Genomic DNA, 22,427 nt, shown 5'->3' on the forward strand with positions numbered 1-22,427 from the left:
AAACGCCTTTTTAAATCCAAATAGATACAGTCAACCCATCCTCTCTCTCTTGTACTCTATCAACTATTCTAGAATAGAAACTCAATAAATTAGTTACACAAGACCGTCCTTTTCTAAAACCAAATTGGCTATTTGATATTAATTTGTTGTCTTCAAGGAACTCGATCCATTGTTTCTTTATTATTCTTTCACACATCTTGCATATTACACTAGTTAGTGATACCGGTCTGTAATTTAAAGGTTCTTCTTTCCTTCCGCTCTTATATATGGGAACCACCTCAGCTCTTTTCCATTCTACTGGCACTGTTCCATTTTCTATTGAGCATTTTATGATGTTGTATATAGGACTTGCTAGTTCTTCCCTACATTCTTTCAGTATTCTGCCTGAGACTTCATCCGGTCAAATTGCCTTCTCTTCATCCAGTTCCTTCATTAACTCTTTTATTATTTATTGTGTGTGTGTGTGTGTGTGTGTGTGTGTGTGTGTGTGTGTGTGTGTGTGTGTATTTACCTAGTTGTAGTTTTACAGGGCCTGGGCTTTATGCTCGTGTGGTCCCGTCTCCATATCTACACTTATCCAATTTCTCTTTAAAACTATGTACACTCTTTGCTGACACCACTTCCTCACTCAAACTGTTCCAAGTCTCAACACATCTTTGCGGGAAACTAAATTTTTTAACATCTCTCAGACATCGTCCCTTCCTTAGTTTCTTACTATGCGATCTTGTGATTCTAAAGTCATATTCTTCTCTCAGGATCAGTTTCTCATTACCCACTTCATCCATTCCGTTAATCAATTTATAAACTTGTACCAGATCCCCTCTATCTCTTCTCTGCTCCAAGGTTGGTAGATCCATTGCCTTTAGTCTCTCCTCATATGCCATCCCTTTAAATTCTGGAACCATTCTTGTAGCCATTTTTGTAGTCTCTAATTTTCTTATGTGTTTCTTTTTATGGGAGTCCACACAACTCCTGCATATTCCAATCTAGGTCTTATTTTAGTACTTATCAATTTCTTCATCATTTCCTTGTCCATATAGTGAAATGGTACTCCAATATTCCTTAGCAAATTATACATCTCTCTGAAAATTCTATCAATATGGCTTACCGGTTGATTATTTTCTTCCATTGTCACTCCCAAGTCCTTTTCCTTTTTTACTTTTTCTAGTTCTACTCCATCTCCCATCTTATAGATTCCCACTGGTCGTCTTTCACTTTTTCCCATTTCCATGACATGGCTTTTGTCCACATTGAATTCCATCTCCCATTTTTTGCTCCATTTCCAGATCTTGTTTAAGTCTTCCTGTAGTATTTCACAATATACTACAGGAAGACTTAAACAAGATCTGGAAATGGAGCAAAATGTGTGTGTGTGTGTGTACGAATGTTACAAAGCGGGACGCATGTAACTTATCTTTCGAGAAGGAGAGGGGAGGGAGGAAAGGGAGAGAGAGAGAGAGAGAGAGAGAGAGAGAGAGAGAGAGAGAGAGAGAGAGAGAGAGAGAGAGAGAGAGAGAGAGAGAGAGAGAGAGAGAGAGAGAGATGGGAACAGTCTATGCCATCGGGTAATTTTAGACACAAGGCGGGACACATGTAGCTTATCTTTAGTGATTGGTGGAGACAAGGATGGTGGGAGGAGCACTAGGATTTCAAGGACAGCATACGGCGTGTGTAGTTGGTATCCAACACACTATACGGGACAACTGAACTGAAGAAAGCTCAGAAAAGAAATATGACGTCTACGTAGGCGTCACCGTATATGCTACTGGGGCTTCATGACGCCCACATAGGCGTCACCATATTGAAGGGGTTAAGAGTATTGACTGCAATGCCATATATTTTCCACTACTTTACTAAGTGTGATGACGTATATTTTCCACTACTTACGATTATCATAATCTTTACTTGAACATATATATTACGAGTAAGTTATCCTCTCTCAGCAAGGCCCATTTCTCAATATTAAGGTGTGGACTTTTTATCTAATATATGACTTCTTAGCAGAGAGTATTGGACCCATTGCCCTACATTCCTGCACATATAACAGAGATGGCTGGAGTGGATGGATGACGGAGGTCTGGCTGGTGCCAAAATGCCGTATGGGTGGTGGAGAGTACTGCTATTCGGCCAAGTGGTCCCTCTAGTCCCCACCCTTTCCTCCGGGAGACGTGCACACCCCGGTCACCGACCTTTACCCTACCCTTAATGCGCGGGACGTACATTCTGAGGGGGTATGTATCATAATTGAAATATGAGAAATATGAAGAAACAAGAAATTAAGAAATATGGATGTATGATAGTTTGCCAGTATGTTGTGTGTTGTCGTACCCAGCCATAAAAGAGATTAGGAAGGGCAGGAGGGTCAAAAGGAAACCGTTAATGACCCAGGCCAGTTGACCCAGGCCAGCCCGGGCAGATATATATAGCCCAGGTCAGGTAAACATTATGTGATATTGTTGTCGTTCATAGATGTTGTTGACACCACACGTGGAGTTCAAGTAAGCTTGTACTTGATTGGTGAACGGTATATCTGAGGGACGTGTTGTGTGGGTCAAGACACGCCCCCATAAGTTCCTGAAGGAAAATTGTAGAAGATTGGGGCAGAGAGAGACGAGAGAGGAAGCAGAGAGGACAACCGCAGCTCTAAGTGGGCCATTTTCGGCTGCATAGCTGAGGGCAGCATGAACATTTTGTACTTCATATATAAACAGTAAGTGGAGCTATAGTTGCAATGCAGTCTTTGAGGTAAATTAGAATGGAGGAGGAATCATGATAGGAGGTTTAGGTATTATTTTAGTATGTATTTATGTGATGTACTTGGTTCATAATGACGTCGTTATATACTTGCGTTTTCATTTATGAGTAAAGGATCTACGTAAGTATGTGCATGTGTGTTGCTGATGAATAAGTTACATAACATATTCACTTGTGTGCATTCGTGTATGAAGTTAACGTAGTTCTATGTATAGGTACCAAGAGAAAGAAATTCGTTGTGTGAAGTTATTTGTGTGGAAATATCAATATTGTCATTATATTCGGTGGTGTTACGTTGTCATTTTTGTGAATGGAGTAACGTAACTATAGGTGTATGGTAATATATTTGGTGGTACGTCATATTGGTTGTTTACATTCATGTACCAAGTCAAGGTCATTCTTATATACCGGTAGCTGGTTGAAAAGGGGAAATATTGTACATACTACATATGAGATTTACTGATAAATACAGCACAGTGTTCAGATGTAATACGTTATGAAGATATAGTGGATGACGCTGAGGTGGAATCCGTTCTGATGTGAGAATATGTACGATATTAAAGTAATTCTTATGGATATTTGTCAGGAAAATTGTAGTGATTTGCAGTGGAGAAGGCAACAGAAGGAGTTGTGATTGTTATTTGCCGGCACTGTATCGAACATCTTATGTATAGATATTATTTTTGTTAATTAAAAATAGAAAAAACCTTAGACTGTTTGTAACCAGTAGCTAGAGAATTTGTGTAACGTCATGCAACAGCTCGGATCACGACATAATATCCATAATTCATCAGTCAGCATATTTTGCTCTTTGATGAAGCAATTAGAATCCATATGGCTAATATACTGGCAAGTACTCATGATAGCTCTTACATCATTGAAGTCATTTGAGGATGTGTCTGGGCTGACTTAGCAAGCATGTGACAGTGTCTTCAGCCTTTATAATTCTACCATGGCTTCTAAGGGCAAAGCTGTATCTTTCATGTAAGTTAGAAGCCGAAAATGCTGTTGCTGGATGCATTACATGACCATTCCAACTCTCAGTAGAAAAAAAAAAAAAAAAAAAAAAACTCAATGTGGCCTTCCTTCTAATTGGTTCAACTTATGTGAGATTACTGTACAAAGTTTTATATTGCTAGCAAGATACAAGCAGTTTAAGTGAAGTAGAATTCTAGGAAAAAATAACATGCAATCTTACATCAGCCTTTTGAGGATGTTGAAAATGATCCAAGTAAAATCCACTAGTCTCAAGAGCCAATGCAGCTTCTTCCATAAGTCTGTCTTCTGTAAGGGTGCTGTCTGCTTCCAGGTGTTTGTACTCAGCCACAAACAACTGACACAATGAGGATCGAGCATTTGTTTCAGAAAGATTGATGATTCCTGGAGAGCCATACTTTCTGTAGAATTTCCTGGGAAAAGGAAATTAATAGAATTTAAAAATTAAAATGAATAGATTAACAAAACAAATAAGAATATTACAGGAATTAAAAACAATCAGTGTTAAGTGAACAGTAAACATGTTCATAATACTTAGGTACTATCAAAAGCATGGTATTTCCAGTGCCTGGTGGTGAAGTGATTAGCATGCCTGATTCACAATCAGAAGGGCCCAGGTTTCAATCCCAGGTCAGGTGTAAAGGTTCAGCAGTCTTCTTTCAGTGTCACACATGGTCACCTAGCAGTAATTACCGTATTTATCGGTATATAGGACACACCCTTTTCCTAAAAGTTTGGATAAAAAATCGCCCTGAATCTAATATGTGAAATTGAGGCTTCCTGCAGGCTTATCTTCTCCCTGATGCTCACTAACCTAACTCAAGATCAGTACATCTCCCTACCATAACTGCATGCATAATTATTTTATTGCTGGTATTGTTATTATTACCAGTATTGTTACTTTAAAAATTAATTTATGCAAAAATTAAAGCAATCTAACCTATGAGGCTGTGACGCATGTCTATAAATATCATATAATCAGTCAGAACCCTGACTCAATGCCATCTGATGGTGGTGAGTAACAGCAAGTTTATGATCATAAAGTTAATAGTGAAAAAAAAAAAAAAAAAAAAAAAAAAATAGATAAAAGTTGCTTGTGAAAAAGAAAAGAAAAAATAAATAAACCAGCAACAACTAAAGAGAAAATGATATCATGGACGTTGTTGCAAAGGCCACCCCTCAACTCTACATCTGATCCAGTCTGATCATAACAAAACACATCAACACCTTCAATGTTATGGCAGTAGGAGGAAAAAACATTGAGCTACACAATCTCCCACAAACTACAAGTGGTAGATTATTCCATGGAGCATGGTAATAGAGCTGCAGCAAGGGTTTTTAGACCACCACCTACTGAAAAATTTATACATGTCTGGCAACAGCAAAAACAAATGAAAAACAAGGAAATGTAAACATGACATTTGTTGCCATGCCCCACACAGGCCATAACTTGAGGATGACATTGCTTGGTTTTAAGGCTGGGTTTTGTTTAATATCCCTTGTGGGCTGTGGTGTAATGGATACAACTGAAAGTGTTGCACTGGCAGCACTGCTTGATGTAAACAATCCAACTGCTGGGCCAACATGTCCACCTGCTGTCCCCATTATCAAAGCATTTTCAGAGATTTTTTGATTTTTTAAATTTCAAACCTCTTTTGCAATTTACATTACTTCATTTAATGCTCCTTCACCTAAAACCCCATTTTCCATAGATCCCCTAAGATTGTTGGGAATGAGAGGTAGGCATAAGGTGGAGTTTAACCCTTATCATATGGTGATCGTTTCAGGACGATTGTAGCGTTGCGTGCGGAGAGGCGGGGATCGTTCCAGGAACCATGATTTTTTTGCGCTAAACATTTGAATCTCTCCCCATCACTAATGGTCCTGGGGCAAGTGAAGGTATCTGGCATCTTTTCTCGCTCGTCTCCTTGAGCCTTGAGACATTTGTTCCATCGCAAAAAGTCATCTTTTCCCATTTTGTGGCGACACCTGGCAACCCCCGTGACCCAGAGGGAGGAAACAGTACCCTGAGTGATGTTATATCAGTGTTACTCGGTAATGACATTGAGGACAGTGACGAAAATGAAGCCAGTGATTTTTTATTGAGACAGAAGAAAGTGAAGACTCCACTAGTGATTCTGATAGTGATCTGGGAGACAGAGACCAAACCTCACAGCGACATTCATAAATCTCCTCACATACTCCCCATGAGCAATGTGCTGGTGAGTGTCACCCATGGTTGCCTCTACAGGACTGTGCTTGTTGGCCAAGTCACGTGAATCCCATTGCTAATAAGAGTTGCCAGATTCCAATTATTATTGAAATCCACAATACAGATAACTCGATTTACGCATGTTTAATTTACGTGTTTTTGTTATTACACGACCAAAAAAATATTATGATTAATTTAATTTCCGCGATCGGTTTGCTTATACGCAATTTGGTCTAACCGCATTTTCAAACTGAGTGCCAGACACAATTTCAAACTGTGCGCCAGAGAGTTCCGCAGCTGGCCGATAGGTGGGAGTTCCGCTGCTCTTTCCTCTTCTCGTGCCTCATTTGCAGTCTGCCACCACTGAGTACAGATGGAATCCCTTCAATCTACCTATAATTCACCAAGATGGCCCCAAAACATCCTTCAACTTCTGCATGTGGGGTTATTTTTGATAAGTGGATTTTTGATAAAGTTGAAAAGCTCAGAGGAAGATAGTGACTGACTGTGGTGTGAGTGGTGAAGGCAGTGACGCAGTGAGTGTTGTGTTTATGTATTCTTTGTTTTGTTGTTTTCTCTTATCATTTTTTGCTTTCTCTTATTATTTCTTGTTTTTCCCTTTACTTTAAATACACTTCTAGTATTTACAATGGTAAATAATAAAAACATGTTAATTTAGCCAAATAAATAGAGTATTTTGTATGAATTTTTTTGGAGCACATCCCACATCCTCCCTATTATCTATTGTTTCTTATGAGAATTAAATGTTTGTTTTATGCAAATTTTGATATACGCGATGCCTCTTGTAACGCATCTACCACATAAATTGAGTTACCTGTACTTATAATATGTGGTTTCTCTTTCTTTTCCTGTTTTGCACATCATTTTATATATCTGAGTTTGTATTTTCTTGACATGAAAGTGCAAAAGTTCCTACTTTTACATCAAATTCAAATGCCCGAAAGAGAGAGAGAGAGAGAGAGAGAGAGAGAGAGAGAGAGAGAGAGAGAGAGAGAGAGAGAGAGAGAGAGAGAGAGAGAGAGAGAGAGAGAGAGAGAGAGAGAGAGAGAGAGAGAGAGAGAGAGAGAGAGAGAGAGCGTGCTGTTATTGGTGCTTGGGGGGCATTTCTTAGTGGCGGGTTCTGCCATGGGTTCGGGGAGAATTTTTTGATATGCAATAACTTTGCTCTCAGAGGTCATAACATGTTGAAAACTACATCATTGTACTCAGAATAACACAAAGAAGTATGCTTGTTTTTTTTATTATAAGGAAAAAATAATTTTAGCATTTTTGACAAGTGTGATTTTTCCCCGCTGTAACAGACAGAAAGTAAATCAACCCCTCCATACTTTAAGGGTTAAAAAGCAATCATAAATTGAAAAATATTCATCTGTGGCGGAAATCACATATACCATCAATCATTCTACTACATTTTTCAACAGAAAAACATAAGCCACATACCAGATTTCATGGTTGGGTGAAACTGTGAATTGACCATATTTTCAGCTAGTATAATGTGTTGCTAGACTGCTTTCAACACTATATGCTTAAAAACACTAAAGATTTTTTTCTCAATTTGACCTACTGAAGTGACGGGGGGTTGCATCTTGCATACCAGTGCGTCCTACATGCTGTCAAATACAGTAGGTACCTGGAGTAAGTCGAAAGTTGTGACCCACTGCTAAATAGAAGAAACAAACTCCCAATAAAACTTAAGACATGGTATCCTGGTCCTAGTTCAATCAGTTGATCTGGCGCCAACTGTCAGCCATGACATCAAGTTGTAAGATGCCACCATGAGGTTGGGTATACGTACTTAAGATGTAGTACAGTCACATCTCAGGTTACAAATTTAATTATTTCCATAACATAGCTCGTATCATGGTAAGATCATATCTTAAAAGAAAATTCCCCATTGAAAAAAATGAAAATCTAATTAATCTGTTCCACACCAGACAAATATCATATACAAGTAAATTATCATGGTATTTTATGAAAAAAATAAAGTAATCTTCAAACAAATAACAATGATAAATAATATACAGTGATCCCTCACTATGCTGTTAAGCAAAGAAGCACTTAAACTGTGCAAAACAAAGCTTGGGTAGCATGTAGATATATATGTGTGTATTTACCTATTTGTGTACTACAGGGCCCGAGCTAAGCTCTCTGTGTCCTGTGTCCTGTCTCCTTGTCTACTCCTGTCATATCTCTCTTTCATCTGATTGACACACACCGCATCAACGACATCACTGCTCAGTTTATTCCACTTATCAATACTATGATGAGGGAAACTGTACTTTCTCACGTCATTTAAACAGATGTCTTTTATTAGTTTTTTCCATGTCCTCGGAGATGATTACTTGTGGTCACCTTAATCAATTCTCTGTCCAATATGTCAATCTTGTTCACCAATTTATACATAGTTATCATGTCTCCTCTTGTTCTTCTCTCTTCTAATGTGGTCAGCCCCAGCTTCCTCAGTCTTTCCTCATAGTCTAACTCCCTGAGTACTGGTACCATCCTTGTTGCCAGCCTCTGTACCCTTTCCACCTTCTTCACATTTTTCTTCATGTGTGGTGACCAGACGCAAGCTGCATATTCTAACTGGGGTCTTATTAAGGTACATAATATCTTCTTCATCATTCCTTCATCTAGGTAGTGGAATGCAAGACCAATATTTTGAAGCATATTATATGTTTTCCCAAATATCTTGTTTATATGTTTCTCCGGTGACAGAGTGTTTTGCACACTTACTCCTAAGTCTTTCTCCTCATTGGTCTCTTCAATTTTCTCATCTCCCAGCCTGTAATCCTTGTTTGGTCTGTATCTACTTCTTCCCATTTTCATAACATGGCTCTTGTTTATATTAAATTCCATCTGCCACTCTTTACTCCACTCATATATTTTATCAAGATCTTCCTGTAGCTTGTTACAATCTTCCACATTCTTCACTCTCCTCATAATTTTAGTATCATTCACAAACATATTCATGTAACTGTCTATTCCTACTGGCATATCATTAACATAAATCAAAAACATGATGGGACCAAGCACTGACCCTTGTGGAACTCCACTGGTTACCTTTTTCCACTCTGACTTTTTTCCTTTCATCACTGTTCGCATTTATCTTCCCACTAAGTAATTTTCCATCCATTTTGCTAGTTTATCACTTACTCCTCCAATCTTCTTTAGTTTCCACATCAGTCTATTGTGTGGCACTTTATCAAAGGCCTTTCTCAAGTCCTGGTAAATAGCATCCACCCATCCCCCTCTTATGTTGTAGTATATCAGTCACTCTTGAATAAAAACATAATAAATTGGATATGCACGATCTTCCTTTTCTGAAACCAAAATGCCTTTCACTCAGGATGTTTTCACTTTCTAGATACTCACTCCACTTAGCTTTAATTACTTCTTCACATACCTTGCACAATATACTAGTCAACGATACTGGTCTGTAATTTAACGGTTCCATTCTACTTCCATTCTTATATATAGGCACAATGTCAGCTCTTTTCCACTCTTTCGGGACTATTCCTGTTCGTATGGAGGTTTCCACAATATCAAATATGGGGTTCAACAATTGATCCTTACATTCTTTAGCAACCTCCCAGATATGCCATCAGGCCCCATTGATTTATTAATAACCAAGTTACTTATAATTTTCCTTATATCTTCTTTAGTAACCATGATGTCGTGCATTTGCTTTATTTCTGTAGGCCTTTCTCCAGTAAAATGTTCCTCCTTTGTAAACACTTTGCAAAAGTTGTTGTTCAATATTTCAGCTATATCTCTAGCATCCTCATATACTTCTTCCCAAACTTTTTCTAATGCCTCCCTTTTATTTAATTTTCCATTTATGAATTTGTAAAACATTTTGGGGTCACTATCACAGTTTTCCACCACTCTCTGTTCATATTTCTTTTGTGCTGTTCTCCTTACTTCAACATATCTATTCCTTGCTGTTTTGTAGACTTCTCTTGATAATACTTCATTGTTTTTCTTAAGTTTCTTCCATGCCTTTTCTTTGTTCTTTTTGCTTCTTCACAATTTCTATTAAACCACTGTTTATTATTTAAAGTCCTTATTCTGTGATATGGCACAAACTTCTTCACAGCACAGTTATATAAATCCATAAATTTATCATATTTCAATTGCATATCCTTTCCTGGTATACCACAGACCAGTCAATTTCATTAAAGAACTCTCTTATATGGTTATAATTTGCCCTGACATAATTTAATTTTTCCTCCTTGTACTCCACAATCTTATTCGTGCTTAATTCGTATCCAGCTCAAATCTTAGGACATCATGGTCACTTTTCCCCAAGGGACATTCATGTTCAATTTCCTCTTTTAGGGAGATGCCCCTGGTGAATACCAAATCCAACCTCGCTGCAACATCCTGTCCCCTGCACCACCTTGTTGGTGATCTCACCCACTGTGTCATCAAGTTATTTGTTGCTACGTTTAACAATTCCTCTGCCCACTCACCACCATTCACCACTTTGTAGTCTTCCCACACTATTTCCTCACAGTTAAAGTCTCTGACTATCATCACTCTATCCTTTCTGGTGAGTTCCTGTTTTATTCTGTCTAGAGTATTTCTCATCACCATTTGATACTGTTCATATTCCCAAGCACTGGTTCTGGGTGGTATGTATACTGTTATAATATTAATGTCCCTCTTACCATCTGTTATAAGCATACTTATCACTTCCTCATTTCCCTTACTAAAGTTCACCTCCTTCACTATCAGATCTTTTTTAGTAAAAACCATTATACCACCACCTCCTTTATTTTTTCTATCATTTCTCCATACTTTGTAGTGTTTTACATCAAACCAATCTAGCTTTATTTCCAGCCTTAACTTTGTTTCCACCACACACATTATGTCCGGTTCACTGTTTCTTAGGTAATCCATACATTCTAGCCTCTTAGACAGAAATCTATCTATATTCGTGTAAGTCACTTGAATTCCATTCCTAATCTCTTTCTTCCATGTTTCAGTCTGTGTACTGTCTATTCCATCTGTTTTATCCACCACTTCTTCAGCTTCCCATTTCTCATCCTCCAAAAAAACTTGGTCTTTTCCTCCTCGGTTCTTTCCTCATTCTTCTCTCTCACTTCAGTTACAAGCTCTCTCATTTTCATTCTTTCCTCCTGTGTCATATTTCTTCTTATGTAAATTATTTTGGTTTCCTCATAGTCTTTAAGTTTCCAGGCCCTCTTCAGTAAGACCTCAGCTGCCACTAGAGACTTTAATTTCAATTTTAATGGTCTACTCTTGCCTTCTTCATAAGCTCCTAGTCTCACACTTTCCTTTATTTCAGCATATAAGCATTCGTCCTCCTCGGAGATCTTATTCAGTAAAAACTTTATTCTGTCATTTTCCTTATCTCTCCTGTCTTGCCAATTCCTGTTAGTTTCCTCTCTTAAACCTGTTAATCACACATTTTTTCTTTTCAGCAATATCTCTCACCACATACTCATTTTCCTTCAAAGCATTAACCATTTCACTCTGTGTAATCACTTTATTTTCTTCTTCTTGCTTTTTCATTATCTCTTTGAAGGACTTCTGTACTTCTTCATTTTCATGTTTCACTTCCTTCATTCTAGCATCAATTAGGTTGAGGCACTCCTCCTTCCTTAAGTCACCTTCGGATATTTTCTTTTCCATTTCAAGTAGTTTAGCCTTCATTTCGTCACATTGTTTACTTAGATGCTGATTTTCTTTTTCCATTTCCACTCTCTCTTTCAGTAATTCCTTGTTCTCTTTCATTAGCATGCAGATTTCTTTTTTGAAGGTATAATTATTCTCCACTATAACTCTATCTAACTTCTCTTCTATAGATCTAATATTGACAAATTTACTCTCTAAGGCTTGAATTCTTGAATCCATGTCCAATTTGTTTAATCCACTTGGAGTGGTCACAAATCCCTCAAAATCCCTCCTGCTTCTAGGTGTCGACGTCATGTTACCCCCAGCTGTTTCATCCAATACAAAAACATTGCCGACAGTCTCCAGTTAGGGACTATTTTCCATTTTCATTTGAAAATGGACTATTTTCTGCACTTTTTCAGAGCAAGACACCGACACGACACTAATTACACCCTATAGAGATACCCGGGCCCTGTAAACACTATAGGTAATTGCTCCTTTTCCCTCGTCCTCAGTTGAAGACAAGCTGTCTTCAGAACTCCCGCACTCAACGATGGCACGGCTGTGTGTGTGTGTGTGTATTTACCTAATTGTATTTACCTAGTTGTAGTTTTACAGGGCCTGGGCTTTATGCTCGTGTGGCCCCGTCTCCATATCTACCCTTATCCAATTTCTCTTTAAAACTATGCACACTCGTTGCTAACACCACTTCCTCACTCAAACTGTTCCAAGTCTCAACACATCTTTGCAGGAAACTATATTTTTTAACATCTCTCAGACATCTTCCCTTCCTTAGTTACTTACTATGTGATCTTGTGCTTCTAATGTCATATTCTTCTCTCAGGATTAGTTTCTCATTATCCACTTGATCCATTCCGTTAATCAATTTATAAACTTGTATCAGATCCCCTCTCTCTCTTCTCTGTTCCAGGGTTGGTAGATCCATAGCTTTTAGTCTCTCCTCATATGTCATCCCTTCAAATTCTGGAACCATTCTTTTAGCCATTTTTTGTAGTCTCTAATTTCCTTATGTGATTCTTTTTATGGGGGATCCACACAACTCCTGCATATTCCAATCTAGGTCTTATTTTAGTACTTATCAATTTCTTCATCATTTCTTTGTCCATGTAGTGAAATGCTAATCCAATATTCCTTAGCAAATTATGTCTCTGAAAATTTTATCAATATGGCTTACCGGTTGATTGTTTTCTTCCATTGTCACTCCTAAGTCCTTTTCCTTTTCTACTTTTTCTAGTTCTACTCCATCTCCCACCTTATAGATTCCCACTGGTCGTCTTTCACTTTTTCCCATTTCCATAACATGGCTTTTGTCCACATTGAGTTCCATTTCCCATTTTTTACTCCATTTCCAATCTTGTTTTAAGCCTTCCTGCAGTATTTCACAATCCTCTTTTTGTTTGTTTTATGACTCTGCACAGTTTCGCATTGTCCGCAAACAGATTTATGTAGCCGTTCACTCCCTCTGGCATGTCGTTCATATATATATATGAGAAAAAGTATTGTATTAGTATAACCTAACTTATGTATGTAACTTTATAATGTTGATGATCTTAAATTTATGAGGGGAGAGAGAGTGAAACGGGAAAGACACTAACCGGTGGAATGTAAACAAAGGGCGCATCACTGTATCACATACAAAACTTATGTACCACATTTCCACAAGGCTTTCCATTTTATCCAATGTAGAGTCACGAGTTCAGGTGGTTCTTTTAGCTTGCAAGGAAGATACAATCTCACCAGCCTTCTTAATAGAGTCTACTGACTGAAAAATAGTAAACACAGTAGATGGAGTCAAGATGGTGGCCAGCAATGCTATAGTTTTCTCGTCTCTCGTGTCTGTGAATAATATCCACCTTCACTTTGAGATTAAGAGACTTCCTGGTCTTCTTATGAATGCTAGACCACATTGCAGGGCGTTTTGGTGGTAAGTTGAGCGAGGGAAGACGAGCTGTTGCTGACGCTGTTATGTTTAGAACAGGGAAGCGAGTGGTGCGCGAATTGTCCACGAGAGGCTTGATCTTCATCTTGATCTTAATTCTACAGGTGTCCCAGGATTTATCCTGAGGCAGGCCTTAGTATCGGCAGCTTCTGGTGTATTCAAAAGCCTGTCAGCTTGCGTGATACGGCGGGGCTTACAAACTTGGAAAAAATTACCTGGATAAAATTTCGTTAAAGTGAGTTTGGTGTTCGTTAAACGAGCAAATGGTACTAAAATGAAACTTTCATTGTAGCGAAATTTCGTTGTGTGAACCTTCGTTAAACAGGGGTTGCCTGTATATATATATATATATATATATATATATATATATATATATATATATATATATATATATATATATATATATATATATATATATATATATATATATATATATATATATATATATATATATATATATATATATATATATATATATATATATATATATATATATATATATATATATATATATATATATATATATATATATATATATATATATATATATATATATATATATATATATATATATATATATATATATATATATATATACAGTCAGCGCCAAAGTGATGGCGCGAAACGTCCCGCGCCATAATTTTTGGCGGGAATCAAACCACCCCCTAGCAACAAGGATCAAATCCGCCGATTTTGTTGGTGCGTAAATAGTGGGCTCATACACGTGACCTTGAGCAGCTGATGAAGTGTAACCGTCTCAGTGTGAGGCATTACTTCATACGGGCTGGGTATGTCTGACTGTTTATGTTGCACCACGTGTTTTTTTCTTACAAAGTTTGCATTGCTAACCTATCTTGTGCGTAGTAATGGGGCCAAGGAAGGAGCTGACAAAAGATCAAATTGCAGCTATAAGTACCCTGAGCCAAGTAGGAAAAGGAAATAAAGAAATTGCTGCTATCACGGGTGTTACACTTCGTAGTGTGCAGCGTTGGACGAAAAAATGTGGGAGGGAGTGTCCCGCCGCCTTCTGAGAAGAAGAGGACTGGGAGGCCTCGTGTCACATTTACGAGGACCCTGAAGATACTGAAGCGTCAAGTGGACAATGAACCACGCATCAGTGCCAAAGAACTCAAGGAAAAGAACCCTAGGCTCCTTCAGGAAGTCTCAGTGCGAACAATTCAGAAACGCCTTCGTGATGACCTAAAATTCCGGTATCATGCACCACGAAAGAAACCCATTTTAACAGCAGTACAAAAGAAGAAAAGGCAGTTGTTTTGCCGTAAACATTTAGCATGGGATCCAGAGAAGTGGAAAACAGTTCTCTGGTCTGATGAGACAACTTTTACAGTGACTGGCAACCGAGGAGGGAAAGTTAGGCTACGTCCTGGCTCAGATCCTTACCTCCCTAAGTACACTGAGGGAACTGTAAAACACCCAGCAAATGTTATGGTATGGGGAGCATTTGGGTATCATGGCACTGGGACATTGGTAGTGTTGCCAAAAAAATGTCACTATTAACAAAGATCGCTATCTTGAGTTCTTGCCGAACACCTTGAGGACTGTTTCACTAAATGCAACAGTGAAATATTTATGCAAGACGGTGCACCAGCTCACACCGCCAAATTGATCAAAAATTGGTTTGACTGGGTCCACATTGAATACATCAAAGATTGGCCAGGTAATAGCCCTGATTTAAACCCGATAGAGAACATCTGGAGTTTGATAAAGCGCCGCTTACATGGCCGTGACACCTCCACAGTGGACAAACTTGTCAACCACATCCAGGAGATTTGGGAAAACCTGGAGCCTTCATTCCTACAAAACCTGGCTTTATCTGTTCCAAAATGTTTACAGAGTTGCCTGAAGAGGCATGGTAACCCAACCAAGTACTAGAGGAAAGATAAATACCATGAAAATAACTTTCTTTCTATTTTGCTTTTGTTACGAAGCGAAAAAAACATGCTGCGCCATCACTTTCGGCGATTGATATATATATATATATATATATATATATATATATATATATATATATATATATTATATATATATATATATATATATATATATATATATATATATATATATATATATATATATATATATATATATATATATATATATATATATATATATATATATATATATATATATATATATACAAGAGTACCCCCAAACATGTGCAGATAAAGCCCTTATACAAAGATGGCAAATGGTGGGGGATGAAAAAACTGATGGAGATGACTTAGAACATCTAGCTTTGAAGAAGCTGTTTTAGCTAGAGATGAGATGTGAAGTTTCCAGTTTAAATTATATGTAAAGGAAAGACCAAGGATATTCAGTGTAGAAGAGGGAGAGAGTTGTGTCATTGAAGAAAAGATAGTTGTCTGGAAGGATGTGTCAAGTAAAAAAATGGAGAAATTAAGTTATTGAGGCACTGAACCTAACCAGGTTTTCTCTGCCCAATCAGAAATCTTAGAGATGAAAAGTCAGGTATTCTTTGGCATCCCTGCATGATCTCTTTACTTTCTGAAGTCTTAGTTATCTCTGAAAAGACCTGAAAAGTGTAGGATGATATCATCAGTGTAGAAATGGAGAGGACAAGGTGTAAGCTTTAGATCATTGATGAATAATAGGAAGGCACAGGGCGACAAGACAGAATCCTGAGGAAGATCACTGTTAATAGATTCAGGATAACAATAGTGGACATCTAGCACAGCAGTAATGGAATGGTCAAAAAGGAAACTTGGGATGAAGTTACAGAGAGAAGAATAGAAGCTGCAGGACAGTAGTTAAGAGATCAAAGCTTTGTGCCAGACTATTAAAAGTTTTTGATTGTCAAATGAAACAGCAAAGGTTTCACCAAAATCTCTTGAAAAAGATGACCAAGACTCAGTAAGGAGAGCCAAAAGATCACCAGTAGAGCTGCCTTGACAGAAGCCATACTAGTGTTCTGATAGAAGATTGTGAAGTGATGTTTGAAAATCCTCTTATTGAAGATAGATTCAAAACTTAAGATAAGCAAGAGATAAAAGCTATAGGGAGGTAGTTTGAAAGATTATAAAAGTTATCCTTTTTAGGAACAGACTGAATGTAGGCAAACTTCCAGCAGGAAGGAAAAGTCAATAGACATAGTTGAAAGAGACTGACCCGGCAAGGTGCAAGCACAATTGCATAGTTCTTGAGAAAAATAGGAGGGACTCAGTCAGGTCCATAAGCCTTCCTAAGGTTTAGGCCTGTGGGGTCATGGAGATCATCATTGCAAAAAAATCTAATTGGTGCCATGAAAAAAACTCAAAGTGGGGAGGAGAGGGAAGGGCACACCCAGAATCATCCAAGATATAGAGTTTTCAGCATTGGTTTGAGAAGAGTTCAGCTTTAGAAATAGATGAGATGGCAGTGGTGCCATCCAGATGAAAAAAAGAAGGGAAAGACGAAGAAGCAAAGTTATTGGAGATGCTTTTGGCCAGATGCCTGAATTCTCGAAGGAAGTTGATTAACAATTTTTTTGCCTAAATATCTGATCTATTGACCTCAATTTATACAAAAAGGAATTACAGTATATAAAGTAATGAAAAGGCTGTGTATATAAAGTCTGTGCCAAGGCATAACTAAGTAAAAATTAGGTTTCTAAATAAGCCATCTACTTTACATACCCCCTAATGACATCTTCTGGATAAAAGATTTGCTTGATTTCCTTTCTGATATGTGATCTATCATAATGAGGCTCGTATCTTGGAGGGAAAGCTTCATAAACATCATACCACAGTGGCTTGTCTTGTGGCTTCACTGCACCAGATTTCAGTAGTCCTGTTGCCCTGAAACATAAATAAATAAATTAATAAACAATTAAACAAACAAACAAACAAACAAACAAACAAAAAAAAAGTATATATATATATATATATATATATATATATATATATATATACACACTTAACCCTCGGCTATCGTGCCCAATTGGGGCTGAAATAGCCGCGCCATAGCCAATAACGCGATAGCCGAATTGAACAAGTAATGGTGAAAATTGTTATTGGTGCTGCAACCACAAATTTTACTCCTAATGTCCCTCATATTTTTACCTTTTTTTTAATTACTGTATAATCCACTGGTACCAATTAAAACATGTCAAGGTTATAACATAAAAAAAAATTATATCAGCTCATTGTATTTACTGTACAGAGACTGTGTTTCATCTTGGCGGGAAGACGGTTTTGGCCAATGAGCGCTCAGATATCCCACGACATCTGAGGTCACGATAATGAAATTTTAGCAGCTTTTCATGGGTGCGTGATAGCAATAAAATGCGATAGCTGAAACCGCGATAGCTGAGGGTTGACTGTATGTATATATATATATATATATATATATATGGGTTGGTGGGTGATGGAAAGAAACTCAGGAGTAGCAGGAGTATTTTATTTCTCCAACGTTTCGCCCATAGGGCTTCTTCAGAGAGAATGACAGGCCTGTAGGCAAAGCAGTATATATATAGTACAAGTGGATCACGTCGCGGTGCGCTGGAAAGTGGAGTGCGCTGATTGGTCTCTTCAGGTGGCCTCCCAGTAGCTGAGATGGTGAGCTGCGCGCGCCGATAGCAGACAAATCCTTCCCTGTGGTTTGTGGTTTCCTCCTCTGTGGTGATGTAAGCTGCCTCGACTGTTTTCCTATCCTCTTCTTTAATCCTTTGCGTAGGGTCGTCGCTCCTACCCAGTTTGGTAGGTGGCCTTTGTCCCGGCGTGCACCACTAGCGAGTTAGAGGTCCTGTGGTGGCGCATGTCATTTTATGTTCGTATATCCTCTTCTTCAGTCCTCGCCTGTTTCGCCAATATAAGGCACGAACATCCACTGCACGGTATCTTGTAGATAACGCTGTCCTCGTTTTCTGCTCGTGGAGGGTTGTTGGTAACGATGTCCTTTGTTTTCTTCCCCGCGCAGTGGATTATCCTCAGGCCAGTCCTCGCGAGTGACGGGATACGGTGCCGTCCTCTTCGAGTACGGCACGACCAGAAAATCCTCTTCCCTTCTTGCTGGATTTTCTCTTCTTTTCCAAATTTCCTCTGCTTTCCTCCTCAGTTTTAGGAGCATGCCTGGTGGATACATTAACCTTTTGAATGCTTCCACGATGTATGCGCACTCATCGTGTAAGAATTCATCACTGCACACTCTGAAGGCACGTAAGAAGAACCCTATTACTATGCCTGATTTGGTTTTTCAAACAAACTCTGTAAGCTCAACGAAGTAAATGAGCACATACAGTTTACAGTGGAGGAGGAAGTTAATGGTGTGTTGCCGTTTCTAGATACCGTGATTCACCGAAAAAATGAAAGAGCGATATTTTCTGTATACAGAAAACCCACTAACAAGGATGATTTTGTCCACTTCTTTTCACGGCACGATATGAAAACCAAATCAGGCATAGTAATAGGGTTCTTCTTACGTGCCTTCAGAGTGTGCAGTGATGAATTCTTACACGATGAGTGCGCATACATCGTGGAAGCATTCAAAAGGTTAATGTATCCACCAGGCATGCTCCTAAAACTGAGGAGGAAAGCAGAGGAAATTTGGAAAGAAGAGAAAATCCAGCAAGAAGGGAAGAGGATTTTCTGGTCGTGCCGTACTCAAGAGGACGGCACCGTATCCCGTCTACTCGCGAGGACTGGCCTGAGGATAATCCACTGCGCGGGGAAGAAAACAAAGGACATCGTTACCAACAACCCTCCACGAGCAGAAAACGAGGACAGCGTTATCTACAAGATACCGTGCAGTGGATGTTCGTCGCCTTATATTGGCGAAACAGGGCGAGGACTGAAGAAGAGGATATACGAACATAAAATGACATGCGCCACCACAGGACCTCTAACTCGCTAGTGGTGCACGCCCGGGACAAAGGCCACCTACCAAACTGGGTAGGAGCGACGACCCTACGCAAAGGATTAAAGAAGAGGGATAGGAAAACAGTCGAGGCAGCTTACATCACCACAGAGGAGGAAACCACAAACCACAGGGAAGGATTTGTCTGCCTATTTCGCGCAGCGGCGCAGCTCACCATCTCAGCTACTGGGAGGCCACCTGGAAGAGACCAATCAGCGCACTCCACTTTCCAGCGCACCGCGACGTGATCCACTTGTACTATATATATACTGCTTTGCCTACAGGCCTGTCATTCTCTCTGAAGAAGCCCTATGGGCGAAACGTTGGAGAAATAAAATACTCCTGCTACTCCTGAGTTTCTTTCCATCACCCACCAACCCACCTGTTCCACATTGTTACATATATATATATATATATATATATATATATATATATATATATATATATATATATATATACAGGCAACCCCCGCTTAATGAAGGAGTTACGTTCCTAAAAAACACTTCGTTAAGCGAAACTTCGCTAACCCTTATGTTCTGGTGATTAAACTATTTTCCAATATCCCATGATGGGTAAAAATGGTAAACCTAAAAATTGTCAGAAGACTGTTTGAATACTAATAATTATTTACTCTTTGTTATTCTGAATACAATGATGTACTTTCTAGCTCGATGTGACCTATGAAAGTTTAGTTATTGCCTTATCAAGGATTCCTCCTCCGCCCGCTGTGTGATCCGTCAAGCAGAAACAGCTCGGTGAGTGATGACACCGCACAAACACACACACACTCTCTCTCTCATCTTGGAAGAGAAATTGTACACTTCCAAAGAGAGAGAGAGAGAGAGAGAGAGAGAGAGAGAGAGAGAGAGAGAGAGAGAGAGAGAGAGAGAGAGAGTATTCTTTCACCCCTTTTCATATCAAGTTTCAAGCAAATAACATATAGGTATCATATCTCTCTCTCTCTCTCTCTCACACGCACATACACATGCCCCCTTGATCGTCTTCCCAGAACACGAGAGGCACACCTGCGTCTCCGTGAGCCACTCTGGATTCTCAATACGATGTTTGGAGTCTGTTCTCTATCATCACTATCTTTGTCTTCTCTCTGTTCTGAGAAAACAGGTGGATCCTCTGAATCATTTTCTGAGTCTTCACTGCTGCTGTCTTCACTTTTTTCAGTTTCTTTCTCATAATCACTGTCACTGTAGTCAGGCTCAGAAGCACTGCTAAATAAAGATGATCTGTCTTGTTCCATAGTGAGTTATGAACTGAGATGTCCCTTCGCTGTTATCAGGGTGCTTTCGAAACGGCGGGTCGCTGGGGTTGCCATGTGTCGCCCTCAGAATGGGAGAATAGCTTCGTTAATCCTAAATATACAGAGCTAGTGGCAACACTACCGGTGGAAAAAGAAGCCAGATACTTCCACTCGCCATCTGACTCGAGAAACCACGCGTGAAGCTCAAACATGAGGCGCGAAAATTCTTGATTACGGGAACGATTCCCGTCGCTACGGACGCACTGATACAATCGTTCATATACGATCGCCGGAACATAAGGGTTAAGCGAAGTGATTATAACAAGTTTAATCCCTGACTTAAACTTCCATTGAGAACAAACAAAGCGAGAGTGCATCATTGTACAGTGAAAAGTTTAATGAAAGTAAAAATTATGAAGTTAAATATTTAGGCAGTTTAATTTAAGTCATTATAATGTACAGTAATGTACTCGTATGTATGAACGTAACTTTATAATTTGATGATCTTTAATTTATGAAGAAAGGGAGTGAAACGGGAAAGACACTAACTGGCAACCTGTGGAATGTAAACAAAAGGCGCATCATTGTATCACATACAAAACTTATGTATCATATTTCAACAAGGCTTTCCATTTTATCCATTGCAGAGTCATGAGTTCAGGTGGTTCTTTTAGCTTGCAAGGAAGATACGGTCTCACCAGTCTTCTTAACCCCTTCGCGCCGGATGTTAAAAAAGCCCGCCTGTATGATATACGGTGTAGTAGTGCGCCGAGCTGGGAAACTCGTGCAAGCTTGTCATACTTGTCGCCTTTGTGTATTATGCTGCTATTTTTAGTCACTATATAGCCTTCAAGAGGAAAGTGGACGCTTCTCTCGGAGAGAAGAGAGAGAGAGAGAGAGAGAGAGAGAGAGAGAGAGAGAGAGAGAGAGAGAGAGAGAGAGAGAGAGAGAGAGAGAGTGACATTTGCTAATATTTTAGACACAAACGAGATGCATGTAGCTTATCTTCCTAGAGGAAGAGGGGGAGGGAGGGAAGGGAGAGGGAAAGGAGAGAGAGAGAGAGAGAGAGAGAGAGAGAGAGAGAGAGAGAGAGAGAGAGAGAGAGAGAGAGAGAGATTAGAAAATTTGTTGTTTTTGTTTGTGTGTATTTACCTAATTGTATTTACCTAATTGTAACATACGGGAAAAGAGCTATGCTCGTGTTGTCCCATCTCCATATCTATTAATGTCCAGCTTTTTCTTAAAATCATGAATATTCCTTGCGTTGACCACTTCACGTGTGTGTGTGTGTGTGTGTGTGTGTGTGTGTGTGTGTGTTTCACGAATGTTACAAAGCGGGACGCATGTAACTTATCTTTCGAGAGGGAGAGGGGGATGGAGGGAAGGGAGATGGGGAGGGAGGAAAGGGAGATGGAGAGGAGGGAGAGAGAGAGAGAGAGAGAGAGAGAGAGAGAGAGAGAGAGAGAGAGAGAGAGAGAGAGAGAGAGAGAGAGAGAGAGAGAGAGAGAGAGAGAGAGAGAGAGAGAGAGGGGGGGGGAAGTCTATGCCATTGGGTAATTTTAGACACAAGGCGGGATGCATGTAGCTTATCTTTAGTGATTGGTGGAGACAAGGATGATGGGAGGAGCACTAGGATTTCAAGGACAGCATACGGCCTGTGTAGTTGGTATCCAACACACTATACGGGACAACTGAACTGAAGAATGCTCAGAAAA

At 39.1% G+C, this 22,427-nt stretch overlaps 1 protein-coding gene across 3 annotated transcripts in view; it reads right to left on the reverse strand.

Moving 5' to 3' along the window:
* Window positions 1-3,910: 3,910 nt before the first annotated feature.
* LOC123517171 (28S ribosomal protein S23, mitochondrial-like) overlaps window positions 3,911-22,427 on the reverse strand; it is a 102,879-nt gene continuing 84,362 nt past the window's right edge. For all 3 annotated transcript variants that reach the window (XM_045277159.1, XM_045277161.1, XM_045277160.1), the window contains 2 exons: window positions 17,240-17,401; window positions 3,911-4,163 (listed from right to left, as the gene is read on the reverse strand). In XM_045277159.1, coding sequence (XP_045133094.1) covers window positions 3,926-4,163; window positions 17,240-17,401 — 400 coding nt within the window. In that variant the 3' untranslated portion in view covers window positions 3,911-3,925. The remainder of the gene's footprint in view (window positions 4,164-17,239; window positions 17,402-22,427) is intronic.

This window comes from Portunus trituberculatus, chromosome 41 (assembly GCF_017591435.1).
Source record: "Portunus trituberculatus isolate SZX2019 chromosome 41, ASM1759143v1, whole genome shotgun sequence".
NCBI lineage: Eukaryota > Metazoa > Arthropoda > Malacostraca > Decapoda > Portunidae > Portunus > Portunus trituberculatus.